Source organism: Eumetopias jubatus, unplaced genomic scaffold, assembly GCF_037043125.1.
Source record: "Eumetopias jubatus isolate StellerSeaLion01/CBP00866 unplaced genomic scaffold, mEumJub1_p1.0 scaffold_9, whole genome shotgun sequence".
Taxonomy (NCBI): domain Eukaryota; kingdom Metazoa; phylum Chordata; class Mammalia; order Carnivora; family Otariidae; genus Eumetopias; species Eumetopias jubatus.
Window position 1 is genome coordinate 110703189 of NW_028274815.1, and position 14189 is coordinate 110717377.

At 58.5% G+C, this 14189-nt stretch overlaps 1 protein-coding gene and 1 pseudogene across 3 annotated transcripts; one reads left to right on the top strand and one right to left on the bottom strand.

The window, feature by feature from the left end:
* Positions 1 to 134: 134 nt before the first annotated feature.
* On the bottom strand, positions 135 to 13240 carry HSPA12B (heat shock protein family A (Hsp70) member 12B). Of its 3 annotated transcripts, XM_088026719.1 has the most exons (13): positions 13198 to 13240; positions 11292 to 11395; positions 11081 to 11125; positions 10182 to 10306; positions 7127 to 7313; positions 6747 to 6851; positions 6331 to 6447; positions 4227 to 4401; positions 3221 to 3307; positions 2667 to 2771; positions 2296 to 2554; positions 1744 to 1847; positions 135 to 1118 (listed from the first exon to the last, which is right to left on the bottom strand). In XM_088026719.1, exons 1-13 carry the CDS (start codon positions 13238 to 13240, stop codon positions 481 to 483), a joined length of 2094 nt encoding a protein of 697 aa, XP_087882845.1. In that variant the 3' UTR covers positions 135 to 480. The 3 variants fall into 3 exon arrangements, with proteins under 3 accessions (XP_087882845.1, XP_027974298.1, XP_027974297.1); XM_028118497.2 differs by lacking the exon at positions 11081 to 11125 and having other exon boundaries at positions 6331 to 6444; positions 11298 to 11395; XM_028118496.1 differs by lacking the exon at positions 11081 to 11125 and having other exon boundaries at positions 11298 to 11395.
* On the top strand, positions 8209 to 9477 carry LOC114220585 (ubiquitin-like FUBI-ribosomal protein eS30 fusion protein pseudogene; annotated as a pseudogene).
* Positions 13241 to 14189: the final 949 nt, after the last annotated feature.

Consider the following 14189-nt stretch of genomic DNA (forward strand, 5'->3'; position numbering starts at 1 on the left):
CATGCACTGGGCTCTTCAGGCCCAAGCGCTGCACATCCTCCGTCCTCCTGCTGCCCCTCCTGCAGAGGCCCTGCTCTGCCTCTCCCAGCTGCCTCCACTTCCCACCGCCCCACCCCCCCACCCCCCCAGTTCAGGCCAGGGCTTGGTCTTCTGGCGCATTCTGCCTTCGGGGTCACGTGCCCCCTGTGGGCGCACCGTCTTACAAACCTCTTCTGACTCTCTGATCTCAGCCCTTGGCAGGGCTCTTCGGCTTTCCAGTCAGCCGACCCGGGCCCAGTTCCAAAGCGAGAGTTTGTCCCTACCCATCCTGCGACCTCATCTTCCCGGACAGGAGGGCGGGGGAAGAGGCGCTGACTTCAGAACCAGCAGCTGTGTCCACGCGAGCCGGCGCCCCAGACTCCCCCCACTACCCCACCCCCGACCCCAACAGGGCGGGGCCTGGCACGGGGCGGGGATGGGGCTGGCACGGCGCCCGCGCCCTCAGTGGGAAAGAAAGTCAATGGCGGCGCGCACGGAGCGATTGGTGCTGACGTCGACGGCGGTGACCTTGATCTCGGTGTCGCCAAACTGCATGGCGGCACGGATCTCGCGGCGGCCGGGGGACGCGCCGTCGAAGGGCTCCAGCTCGAGGCTGAGCGCGCCGCACTTGCGCACGCCCGGGTCGGTGATGAAGCGCGCGTCCTCGGCGGCGCAGCAGTACAGGTTGATGAGCACGCGCCGCTGGCCCGGCCGCGCCGGGCAGTAGCTGCGCCGCACCTCCTCGCCCAGGGCCACCGACTGCTCGGCGGCCACGAAGCGCTCGAAGACGTCGGTACACCAGCGGCGGCCGTCGCGTACCAGCAGTTTCTCGGGCGGGTGGCGCCCGGCCACGAAGCGGTTGAGCACGCCCACGCCGTAGGTGAGCGGCGAGCGGCGCACGCGCACCACGCCCGGCGCCTGCCCGAACAGCACCGCGCCCTTGAGGATGGTGAGGCCCACGTCGTGCGGGACGACCACGCGCAGGCCGCGGGCGCCCAGCGCCGCCTGCACCGCGTGCTGCAGCACGGCCGACTCCGCAAAGCCGCCCACCAGGAAGAGCAGCTTCACGCCCTGCACCTCGGGCCGCGCCAGAAGCGCCTCTGTGGGAGGGGGCGGGGGGGGGGTGGGAGGAAAGAGGGAACGCGAGGTGAGAGAGCGCACGGGCCGACGCCCTGCGGCCACAGGCACCTCCCCTCCTCCATCCTGTACCCAGCTGGCAACTAGAAACTGGTTCCGTCACCCTAAAACGGTAGCCAGGTTCGGAGGAAGAAAAACACAGAGTTTTCATTGAGTGCTTCGGACAGTCTTCATGGGCTCTGCTTCCCCGGCACTCTACCCCCTTTTCCTCTTCGCACCACGACGTGGAGGGCGAGATAAGGATATGCATTTTCATGTACTAAGTGCCTCCTGCCGACTGTGTGCACATCTCTAGTATTTCAGCTCCCTGGGATGACAGTTTTGGGGACCCAATACTATCACCCCATTTTATAAATAAGGAAACCGAGGCATCAGGGGTTCTTTCACAGTCAGAAGAGAGACCATACACATAATCCCTCCGAGTTCTTAATACCCACGACACTGTGTCCTCCAGGTGTTTCAGGTGATTCTGGGTCTCATTCCAGTGTATGGATGGGTGGAGGCTTCCAGGCACTAATGGGGAGGAATCATTCCTGCATCTGAGTGTGAATGTGGGGGTCAGTGGAGGACTCAAGCTTAGGCACTCACCTATGTGCTGGATGATCCCACTGACCGTGGGCTGAAAGAGCTCGTTCATGGCCTCGCAAGACATCCTGAGCATCCCCTGCGAGGACCACTTCACGAAGTTCACGCTGTTGGTGAAGGGGGCACAGGCTTATCGGTCGGGGTCTGGGGTTCTACCACTGCTCCAGGCCAGTGGGCCTGGGCACTGACTGCATATTGTGTGTTGTCCCAGCCCCACTCCCTCAGGGGCTTTAGGCGCCTGCCTGCTCCAGTTCCAGGCATGAAGCCCCAGGAGAGGAGCCTCCCTTTGTCTCCGGGCAGAAGAACCAAGGCACACTGGCTGGCACGGGGTGTGTTGGGGTGGGGCGCTGCCGCGGTGCGGGGAGGAGAAAGATGTCAACCCTCGCCCCAGTTCCGGCCGCGGATTCTAGCTGGAATGCTCACGCCCCTCTCCTGCTGTGGGCTGGCAAGAAATGTGCACGGGGCAGGTGGGGCAGACTCTGGGGCCCACATCCTCCCTTGCAGGGGCTTTCCCCATCCGCAACCCCTGCTTGAGTCCGTGGTCCCCGGACCCACCTGCTCCGGCGCAGGGCTGTCTCCACGTTGTGGCCTCGCTGTTTACGGTAGAAGTCGATGAAGGAGAAAGGCAGCGAGATGTTGAGCGCCCCTGCGCGGTGCGGGCCCGCCGTGCGTTTGCGGGCCTCGAAGGCGATGGTCAGATCCACCCAGGCTGCCGGCCTTTGCCTTTTGAAGGTGGTGATGAAGTCCTCGCCGAAGATGCGGCCCAGCAGCTGCTCAAAGGCCAGGTCCACGCCCACCGCGCCATAGGGGCCGCCTGGGGTCGGGCAAGGAGTAGAGGGGGAGTCAGTGCAAACTCTGCCGCCAGGGGGCGTCGGCGGGGCCCGGGCGCGCTCGGTACCAAGGGTGCTGCCTGACGGGCTACTCACCAGATGCCTTGTACAGTTCCTTGAGGGTGCCATGTGGCTGCTCCAGCTGGTGCACGGTCAGGTCCACAGTGCCTCCTCCGCAGTCTGCCACCACGTAGCGGTCTCCTGCGGCGGCGAGCGTGAGCACACACTCCTGGCCCGCTTTGCACCCTCAGCTCTGCTTCCCTTCCAGATTCACCCAGCCCCCAGCCCCCAGCCCTGCCCCAGACGCGAGCCTTGCCTGCGGGGAGGATGGGGGTGGGAGTAGCAGTAAGGGGCTTCCAAGTGCTTAAACCTTAGGCTACCGGGTAGGGACGCAAGGTTTTTGGGGAAAGTGTTTCCAGGATTCTGCAACTTCATCCGTGGAGAATCCCCAGGAGAAGTGGGAGTCAGGGGCGCGGCTGAGTGGTGTGGGGGTGCAGGTGACCATGACTGCCAGGTTAGGTGCAGCTGATGGAGGAGTAAGGGCGGGGTTTCTAGGGTCTAGAGCCCACTTAGCGAATGTTTCCTTGCCCCCTATCAGTGTATGTTCCCCGCAGGACCCGAGAAACGCCCCTCCGTCCCTCCTTCCCCACCTGCTTGCATCTCTGCCCACAGCTCTCCGATGCCAGACTCCACCAGGAACGTGCGGCTGTGGCGGGACCGGCGCAGCTGCTCGCGGGCTGGGGGTCGAGGGACAGCAGGACGGTGGGATTAGAAGGAGGTGCCTCAGCTACCACGCTCGACCCCCACCCTCTCACCAGCACCCTCCCTGAGCATCTGGACCAGCCAGTTCTCCTGAAACTCTTGCTCTACTCCTAACTAGGAGAAGGCAGTCTTGAACCTCAAAGGGTCCAGAAAAACCTGATGGGGTACGCTCCGGTGCTGTGACCAATAGCTGAGGGGAAGTATTTCTGGCTGCAGGACATTCCCTTAATGCAGGCCAGCTCACGGCAGGGCAAATTGGGGTTAGGACAGTTTGGAGGACCTGTGTGTGGCCGGGGGAAGAGGTCCTGGGGGATGCAGGGGAGCCCAGGACTTGGGACCTCTTCTAGTCATGGGAGATGGCATCTGGGAGAGTGACTAAGATTGACCACAGCTGTCTCTGCCCAGTCCTGGCACTGGGGCTTGAGCTTGGTAGCGGGAGCTTGGGGCTATTGTGGGAGGAACGGGGATGACAGCTATGTACCAGGATGGGACATGGCTGATTCAGGGGCTGCTGCAGAGAAAACTCTTGAAGACCACCTTGGCTCAGAGTGGGGGCTGACTTCCTCCTTTGTCAGCACCTCCCCTCGGGACAGGTTGTTTCCCCTACCTTCAGATTCAGGACTGGGGCTGAGTCCTGCCCTCCTCAGACAATGATCTCCTAGGGCAAGGTGAGATCTCTGTCCTCAGATTGGGCTGCCCCAGGTCAGGGCTGTGCCTCCTCCCTCAGACTGAAGTCCACCAGAGTTGTTTCTGCCCACTCAGATTGGGCTGGAGTGCGGGAGGGGGTTGTCTCCTCTTCATGTCAGACATGGCCGAGCCTCTGGCCTCAGTGTCCCTCTGACCCTCCCAGGGCAAATGTCATACCATTGGGCAGTGCCCCTCGGGGCAGCTCACCCTGCCGGAAGCTGGAATCGATGGAGCGGCGCTCACCCAGGCGTCCACTGCCTGGAGCCCGGCTGCTTAGGTCGAAGAGCTGGTGTAGACGCAGCTTGCGGCAGTAGACAGAGGCAGCCTCTGGCTCCAGGGCGATGAGGAGTTGCTCTGCATCCTCCCTGGACACCAGGCCAGCCTGGGGATAGGCGGTGGGCAGGGCCAGGGACCTCCATGGGCCAAGTGTCACACCTCAGATGGCACCTCTGGGCAGGCAGCCAGGGCCTGTGGGGCTCCCCACCTCCTCCCCATCACACCCCAGCCATGGTAGGCCTCTCAGCCCCCTCCATGCTGCACAAATTTGGAGCTGCCTCACAGCTACCCTGTGACCAGCCTGGGGAGGGGCACGGCCATGGCCAAGAATACCATGGGGTAGCCCAGCAGGGAGAGACTAGACACTGAAAACCTAGAGCACCTGGGATCTGCCCCTCCAAGCTGCCCAGGGTGGCCCAGGCTCTGGCAAGGTCCCCTTCACAGGTGCAGGGCTGACCAGCTGCGCACGGGCTGAGGGTGTTAGTCCAGACTCTAGCACAGTGTGTATGGGGGTGTAATGGCCAGATCACCAATTAGAGCAGACGGTGTGTGTGTGGGGAGGTCCCCTTTGGCTCACTGAACCCTTTTCCTTCACCAGGCTGGTGTCAGACAGTAGCCACACTCCCCACTCCCAGGAGAACTTTGTTCCCCAAGAATCGGATATAGGCACCAAGAGACAAACAGTGAAATTGCAGACACCAGGACAGGCCAGCTGCGGGGAGAAAAACATCTGGGATCTGTTACTTCCTGTATCAGGACAGGGGATCCCTCTCCCTGTGGGAAGTACTTTATGGTTTTGTGGGATTCCCTGGATTCTGAGCAGGTGGGGGTTGGGGATGGGTGGGTATGGAGACTTCCTGCCCAGGGCCAGCCCTTCCTGAACTGGCAGCCCGGGACCAGTGTGGGAGGAAGCAGGGTGGATAAACCGGCAGGGGGCACTGGGTGGGGTGTTTATTCTGGCTGGGCACAGCCTTGCTTTCATCCTGACCTCTGCAGGGGGGATGCCCACTACCTCAGGGTTAGCTCCTCCCGGTGACAAGTGTAGGCACCCACAGACCTGGCACCTGGGGCATGCCTGGCCCACATGTGTGTGGGGTTGGGGGCTCTGGTATCTTCCAGGGGGTGCACCAGCAGGCCTTTTGGAGGTCCTCGGGTGTCCCCCAAGGTCCCAGGGGGAGGACCAAGCCATGAGTCTTCTCTGGGAGGCTCTGCTCCCCTTCCCCCATCTCACTGGAGGTGGGGGGACTTGAGTTGTGCGCCCCCGCATTCTCCAGGCCTTTGGGCATCTCTTAACGGTAGGAAGCCCAGCAAGCATTGGTCCAAACCACCTCCCTTCATAGTTTCATCGCCCTGTTTCTCCTGCTCAAAGACTGACAGTGGTTGGGGCTCGGTGGTGGTGGAGTCCCCGGAAAATACTGGTGCTGGCTGAAGCGGATGTTCTTGGTGCCCTGCCCAGCTACTGTGTGTTGGCTCCCAGCTGCCCCCTTCTCTGGGGAACTGCCCTCAGCTGAATGGAAACCACCTCACTTGGAGAAGTTTCCCCCACACCCCCGGGAACCAATGACAGGCTGATACGGATACACAAAAAGCCAAACGCCTTGCCTCACTGTGGTCAACTGCTGGGTACAACTCTTCCTCCAGTCCTTCCATGGGATCAGGCTGAGGCTAGACTCTAGCTGAGACCACGTTCCTGCTCAGCGCTTTCTCCTGTCCATTTCCCTCACTCTTTCTCCTGAGAGCCCTTCTTCAATACGCCGCATGCACAAGAGTCCCTATCTTGCGCTCTGCTTCTAGGAAACCTGACTTAAGACACCGGCTAAGCTGGCCTGGGCTGTGCCTCTCATCCCCTCTGCTCTCTGTTCCTGCAGGCTCACACCCTCTCCTGGTGGCAACAATCCTCCAAAATGCCCAGCAGGGGAAGGCCAGAGTTCTTTATGCAATGGCTGGTCCCAAGGGTGGTGAGTAAAGGAGGGTCTTGGGGGCCTCCCTGGAGCCCTCCCGAGTGACGCCCCCTGCTCTGCCTGCCCCTCCTCACCAAGTAGGCAGCCTCACGCATGAACTGCTTGGCAGGCTGTTTCCAGATGGCGGGCACCGTCAACACCCAGCGCACAGTGTCCTTCTCTGGCAGCGATGGGCACTGCTCCCTCAGCTCCTGCAGCAGGAGGGGGCAGCGAGGGGCAGGCTAGCTTGGGTTGGGGGTGGGTATCTTCAGCCTTCTATGTATGGGAGCTGGAGTTGCTAATCAAGCCTCAGGAAGGACTTCCCAGCTGAGTTGGAGGAATTCCTAACGCCGCCCCCCCCCCCCAACACCTGTATGTCCCATGCAGGCTCCATCTGATGGGAAGGCAGGGGCTGGAGATGATGATTTCTGACCCCTCTTGGATAGGCTGAGAGGAGACGATGGCCCTGGGGGTCCCTGCCCCGGTGGGCAGGGATGGGGCCGCAGCGCACCTGAAGGGCATGCTCCTTGAAGAAGCGCAGGGCATGGGCGAACACCTCCAGGGCAGGCATTTTCTTTCCATTTACAGCCTCTAGCTGGGTCTTCAGGGTGAGGTCCTGGCAGGGTTATAGGCAATTCTGCAGAAGGCCATAGCTCTGCCCCAACTTCCTGCGGCTTCCCCTCTGGAGTGTCCTCGCTAATCCCACATGAGTTCTGTCCCCAGCCCTTCTCGTGAGCCCCGCCTCTCCTCTAATCCCGGCCTCACCCCCTAGCGCCGCCCCCTCAGCCTCTCCTCACCTTTTACCTTTGCTCCCCCTGCGTGAGCTCCTCCCTTTCCACTCCTGGCCCCGCCCCCCTGGCTGGAGCGGCCCCGAGCCGGAATGTGCCTTACAGTGGCGCTGTGGATCTTCATCTTGAACTTCTCGAAGTAGAGCCAGTCCCGCGCCTCCTCAGGATCCAGATCGTGGTAGTAATCGCGGGCGGTGTAGCCAAAACTGTGAAAGGCGCCCTCCGGGGTCAAAAGCAGGCAGGTGGGGGTCTTCTGGTGGGCCACTCCTGGGTCCCCGCCCTCCCATTTCCTGTGGAGGCACAGGGCTGTCATTGTGGTCAGCGAAACCCTCCCTTCGTGGGGTTGGGTACCCGGCTCTGGGATCAGCTGTGTGACCTTGGGCAGGCCACCTAGCTTTCCTACATGTAATATGGAAATAATAAGGGTACCTACCTCCTACGGGGTCTTGTGAAGATGGTGCTTGGCATCCCCTTAAATCTCCATAAATGCTGCACATGGGATCCTGCCTATCCATGGGGCCACAGGACCCATAAACATCCTCGGCTCCTGCTTCCTCCCATGAGGTACACCGTTGGACTTCACCTCCCTGTACTCTTAAGCAGCAGCAAGCCATCATCCACCTGCCTGGGTCTGGCCTCCTGATGTACCCCCCCCCCCAGAGGACCCTCACAGAGGCTTTCTCCCAGCCAGACGGTTTGCCCTTCTCTGGGCTACCTTCCACCGCCAAGCTCCTTCAAGGCATCGATCATTCCTATCTGACCCACCTTGGCAGCTACACCCAGTTAACTGCACCTCCGGCAGGACCCCAAAACCTGAACGAGATTCCAAACCTTCCCATCTGCAGGTGCCATCTGGAATTCCACCCAGAACTCCCCGTCTAGTTCATTGGCTTGGCAACTTCTTTCTACCCTTCCTCTGCCTTCTCTGATGCCTTGACCCCTCTAGGCCAAGCTCAACCCTGCAGCCTTTGGGGGAAGGAGCTGGGAATCCAGGCAGAAGGAACAGCATGTGCAAAAGTTTAGAGGTGTGAAAGAGCCGGGAGAACCAGCTATAGGCTGGCTAGGTGTGCAGCCGGAGAAAACGCAGGAATGTTAAAGTCAGCTAAGGAAGAGCATCAAATGCCATATCTGAATTCTGTCTTGATGGGTTTTAAGTAGAAGAATGAGGAATCATGACTACATCTGCCATTAGAAAGGTCACTGGTTGATCTTTGTGGTGGCAGCAGCGGTTACCAGCATTCAGTTGCTGGTACACAGCTTTCTGTTCACGCCGAGGAGCTACACACCCTTGAGGTGACTGGCCAGGGCACGATAGCCCAGATCAAGGCTCACACAGACTTGTTAGAGGGCATTACTCCAAGGAAGTCAAGTCCTGCTCCTGGCAGGCACACCTCTAGACGATGAAGCTACCAGGGCCAGTGTGGGGAAGAGGCTCCGACCACTCTGGAAGTAACCATCCACATGCTTGGAGGTAAAGTCCATGGTTCCCTGGGCCGCGCTGGGAGAGTAAGAGGGCAGACCCAAAGTGGCCAAACAGGAGAAAAAGAAGACAGGCCAGGCCAAGCAGTGGGTGCAGAACCGGTGTTTGTTAATGCTGTGCCCGCCTTTGGCAAGAAGAAGGGCCCCAGTACCAACTCTTAAGTCCTTTGTAATCCTGGCTTTTGCTAATAAAGCCACTTAGCCCAGTCAAAAAAAAAAAAAGAGGAAGAAGAGGAAGGAAGAAAAGAAAGAAATAGAAAGAAAGGTCACTGGTCCCCATGTGGCAACAGCCTGGAGGGGAGGAAAAATGGAGAAGGAAAACCAGAGAGGAGGATATTGCTACCATCCAGGTGAGAGAGGGTGGGGCTGAACTTAGGGGTGGTGGCCATGGAGAGAAGTGACTGGGTGTTCCAGAGATATTAGGGAGATAGAAATGGCAGGTCTTGGTGGCTAGTAGGGGTGGGGAGGGTTTGGGAGGAAGCCAAGATACCCTCCAGTTACTTCCTGTGACTGTCCCCTCCACAAGACAGCGTCCTTTCTTGGTCCTCAGCCCCAGCATAGAGTCCAGCATGGTTTCTGTCATGTGTGCTGATGAGCATGCCAGCTGGGATGCCCTGCAGCTCCTAGAGGGCTGTAAGTGCCTAGAGCCTTTGTGGCCTTATGTGGATGTGGACGGAGCAGGGAAGGGGGAAGGACAGTTCGTGCTTATGCAGCTGAAGTCCCTTGTATCTTTGGGGAAGTGACCCTTACATTTGTCTCTCCATCCACCCTGCCATTTACCCTCCCAGGCCTTGGGAAGCCCCTCGGCTCCCCAATCCCAGTTGGGGTTGGAGCTTTGGGATCTTCTAGAAGGGTCTTCCACCTACTGGCTGCAGCTTCACTAAGAATCCTGATCCTTCAAAGGATCAGGGTCTTGAGGCCTAGAGGGGAGTGTCAAAAAATGTACTGTTCAAATAAAGCTTGACTACATCAGAATGGGTTTTTTGCCCATCTCTTTCCTAACAACTGTGTGACCTGTTAACTCAGCAAACCCTCTGATCTTTCACGTCTTTGTCCTTCACTGAGGTGTTCAGTCTAGGAATGTGCCTGTCCACTGCACACAAATCCCAGCACAAGTTTTCAAGGAAGCTATTCATCGCAGCACTTTTTGTAATAGTGAACAATTAGAGGGGAAGAAACCTCCCAAAACCATCAATAGAAAAATGGACGAATCATGACACATCTGTACGGTGGGACACTACACAACTATTAAAAGAAATTGTGGCTTCAGTAGGAGCTGATAGGAAGAACGGGCCTGTCAACCAAGATGCGTGCCCAGAGCTCAAGGGAGCCGGGCGGCTGCCTTGCTTTTGTTGTTTGCTCGTTTCGTTTATCTTTTTCCTTTTTAAAGGAAAAATAAAGCAGGCGGATTTGACAGAAAAAAGAAAGAAGAGAAATTGTGGCTTTATGTGTTGACACGAAACATCTACAAAATAATGTTGAAAGTTTAAAGTAAGGCAAGTTATAGGATATCCCACTTTTATTTAAAAAACACATATATGTGCATATATGTGTGTGTGCTGGGGCTGGAGGGAGCTCTGGGCAGACTCCATGTGTCCTCAGTGACAGTCCTTCTGAGACCAGGCCCATCCCAGGGAGTGAGGACCCCCGCCCCCATCTCCCAGCCCAGCCACCCTCACCTCATCATGTGGATGGCTTCAGGATCACTGGCAAAGCTGAAGGCATAGCCACTGGAGGTGGTGCCAAAGTCGATGGCCACCACCACGGAGAAGGGAGCATGCTGGGGGGCCCGGGCCTCGGGCTTCTGTGAGGGCGAGACCCAGAGTTAGGCAGCAGCCAAGGGCTGCATGCCTGAGCCCCTCTTCTCCTCTGGCTGTGGTCCAGACTGCCCTGCCCCAGTCACCTGCCCGGGCTCCCCTCCCCTTCCCAGGCTCCAGGCTGAGCTCCAGAGTGGCCAACTGCTCAGAATCCCAAGGCCTCTCAGGTCGCCCTCTGCAGCTTTTGGCTTAAGCTCCTGCTTTCCTCTGTGGGTTCTCTGCCTGCCTTCTGCCTGGCCAGCCTGAGCCCCAACCCCCTCACAGCTCCCCAGGGCAGCTTCAGTAACAAATGGACCTGTGTATATTTGACCCCCCAGATCTTTGTGGCCACAGTGAGACAACCAGACTCCACTGGTTTTATGGCAGAGGAGAAAGGCCTGTGCACAGGCCCACCGTGGTTCCTTCCTTCTCCCAGGCCAGGCCTGGTCTCCCTGAGAACAAGGGGATCCCCAGGCTGGATCATTAGGGTGAGGCCATCATGGGTGGGGTGACCCAGGGAGTTTGAGGGATGTTTATATCCTGGATACTTCAAACTAGTAGTTTCCAAACTAATTTTTAGCAATGTGTCTTGTCTTCCCCAGATAGAACTTGAATTCAGGGAGGGCTGTGGTCGACAGGAGGGGGAGCAGCTCTGGGAGGCCCACTGCTCTGAGGACCTGAAGTAACTACATGCTCAGAAGTCTCCCTGCCCTAGGCAGGCTCTGGTCCATGGATGGCATCCTGGAGCAGGGCTGTTCGCGTGTTAGTTACGTGGGGCTCACCTGAGTAGAACTGTTACCCCGACAGTCCAAGCTCACCTGAGGCTGTCTTCTGGGGAAGACATAACTGGAGTGTGCAGGGGCAAGAGGCATGGCGCCACCCCAGCCCAGCCCGGGCCCTGCCAGGGCTCTGCCAGACACCAGGCTAAGTTCTCTGGAGCACAACCCTTCGCCATAGCACCCAGCCACCCACCACCAGGATCCCTGCTCCCAGGCTTACTGGAGACTGCGAGGGTGTGAGTGGGGCAATGCCACAACTTTCCTGGGTTCTTGGGGAGCCAGGTGGGCTGGGCACAGGGGACCGCTCGGGGCTGGAGCCTGCAAAGAGAGGGCAAGTCACTCCGGTACAATCAGGGCAGGGGCTGGTGGCTGGGCACTGAGAGGTCCTCCATTAGTCCTTGCTGTGCTGAGGTAAGGGGCACCCTGCTGGGGGAGGAAGGACAAGATGGAGGCAGGGGCAGACTGAGGGCCTGTTATCGATTTGAGGTGACCTCCCCCTGAAGGGTGACCCACGCCTCACCTGGTGACTCCTCGTCTCCCCAGCATCCCTCTGACACAGCAGGGGAGGGGAGAGACAGAGAAGCATTATGGGGGATGGGGGAGACTGAGTCCAGAGACAGAAGGGCAGGAGAGATGGGGTGGGTGGGCTCCTGGGGTGGAGGTGAGGGTGGAGGGTAGAGAAACCAGAAAAGGTGGGGAACTGCAGACAGAACTGAGCAGGAGGTAGGGCTGCTCCCCTCCCTGGTAGACTTTGGCCACATGGTTCTAATCAGGACCCAAAGGAGCCACCCTCCCTTCCTCCCTCCCTCCACTAAGGGCCAAGGACAGGCCTAGCTGGTGAGGATCAAGAAGGGGAATAGCACCTCCTCCAGCCCAGCCCTGAGATGGGGGGTGTCCACAACACTAGGAAGTTGGATTCTGAGCCTCCCTTCCCCATGACACACAGAAACCTGGAGCCAGCATTTGGGGGCAGGAGGCCCCACCGAAACCCTCTCACAGACCCAGGACTGAGCTGGACCTTTGCTGGGAGGAAGCACAGCAGCTCCAGAAGGCAGCCCAAAGCCTGGCTTGGAGGATCACACAGCTTAAGGGCCTGCCTGGCTGGTCATCCCTAGGTGTGGGCTGGTGGCTTATCACCACCACACTGGACTCTGCTAAGGTCCCTGTCGGGGATACTGGGGCTGCCCTGAGATTCAGGTGTGGGAACAGGAAGGTGGCCCAGGAGGCTGATGGGGTCTGGTGTGAAGACCTGCGGACACGTCGAACTGGTCTGGCTGGCTTTAGGCTGAGCCAGGGCCCCAGGGCCTGTGTTCCTTCAGCAGCTGTCCTGCCCCGAGCCCTGAGAGGTCCCAGTTTCCCTGGCCTTGGGGTACGTGGGAACATATGTGAGGCATGAGGGGGACTCAAGGAAGTGCCTGGACCGGGCCAGAGTCTGTCTGGAGGTGTTGGAGGGGCAGGGTAGGGGGGTGACTCTCCCAGGGCTCCTTTTTTCTAGGCAGCCGGCACAGGCTTGGGCCCTGCCACCAGCTCCAGCCCAAGGGGCTGAGTTGCTGTGGCTTGAGCCTGGGAAGGGAGGCAGGAAGGAAGGCCCAGCCCACCAGGTCTTTGTTAATGGACTTCCTGAGGAGTGTCCCTCCTGCCTCCTGGCCTGCCACCCCTGCAGAGAACGCAGAGCCTGCTCCCAGACCCGACCACAGGCAGATGCGGGTGTATACATGCAGAATTCTGTGCATGCAGAGCCACCTGCCAATATATACACTCTCACACAAGGCCTTGCACACAGAGACCTGCCCACAGGCAGATACACACACACACACACACACACACACACACACACACACAATCATACCAGGTCCCATGTACACAGACCCTGCTCAAGACATGCACACGCATTCAGTCCTGGGCACACCGACCCACTGTGCACACACACACTCACAGACACACGCTCACATACACAGTCCTGTGTGCACCAACCTCCCCCCCTGCACAGACACACTCGCTCAGCAACCTCTTCTGGGAGAGGCACCCCATGTGCAGACTGGGGGTGGGTCGCGGTGCCAGGGTGAGTAGGGTGGTGGGTCAGGGCCAAGGTTGTGGGGGGGGGCAGGGGAGAGTCTTACCGATGTACAGCCCCTGCAGGCCCATGTCCGGGACAGCCAGCATCTTTGCAGGCCCTGTGACTGTGAGCAGGAACAGACAAACAGAACGGCATTTATTTGTTCCTCTGTTTCCTCTCTGAATGCTTATTTATTTTATTTGTTTACTTTTGGCTGGAGCCCTTTGAAGCGAATCCCAGGCATCATGTTGTTTCACCTATAAATTCTTCAGTACATCCCACTAACAGATAAAGACTTTAAAAACATCGTCACAACAGCAACCTCATGTGTAACAATATTAACAGTAAGTCCTCAGGCTCATCTAACATTCAGCCCCACAGTCCCCGCTTGTCTCAAAAACTTAACAGTGGCTTTGTTGGAACCAGGATACTCCTAAATGTTTTCAAGTGCCCACTCTGTGCCAGGTGCTTGCAGACACCAGCGACCCAGAGAGACACTGTTCCTGCCCTGGAGGCCCACAGCCTGGTGGGGAAACTGATTATAGTCAGATAATCACCCAAGTGAATTTGAGATTACAAACGATGCTGTCAAGGTCACAGCTGGATACAAACCAGGCAGAAAGGCTTGGTATGGCTGGAGAGAGAGGCTGGGCCTGGCTGGGCTGGGCTTATCCTGTAGGCAGGCCCCTAGGGACCCTATTTTATTTATTTATTTATTTTATTTTTGAAGATTTTACTTATTTGAGAGAAAGCGACAGCACGAGCAGCGGGGAGAGGCAGGGGGCAGGGAGAAGCAGACTCCCCTCGCTGAGCAGGGAGCCCGATTTGCTGAGCTCGATCCCAGGACCCTGAGATCATGACCTGAGCCAAAGGCAGACGGCTGAGCCATCCAGGCGCTCCTTGGGGCCCCTATTTCAGATCCAGTTTTATATGAAGGGCAACAGCAGATCTGGAAAGGTCTGAAGTACCAGAGCAGAGGTGGGGGCATGACTAACCCTGCATTTTAAAAAGCACCCCCTGGCTGTATGGAGGGTACAGATTACAACAGGAGGCAGG

Bases quoted from the DNA above. Each gene is read 5' to 3' on its own strand.
- HSPA12B (XM_088026719.1), bottom strand. From the start codon at position 13,240: ATGCTGGCTGTCCCGGACATGGGCCTGCAGGGGCTGTACATCG. The intron at 6,448-6,746 runs GTGCGCTGCGGC...CTCCTGCTGCAG, and splicing joins TCAAGGAGCATGCCCTTCAG to GAGCTGAGGGAGCAGTGCCC. The intron at 1,848-2,295 runs GTGGGTCCGGGG...CTTCACCAACAG, and splicing joins ACAGCCCTGCGCCGGAGCAG to CGTGAACTTCGTGAAGTGGT.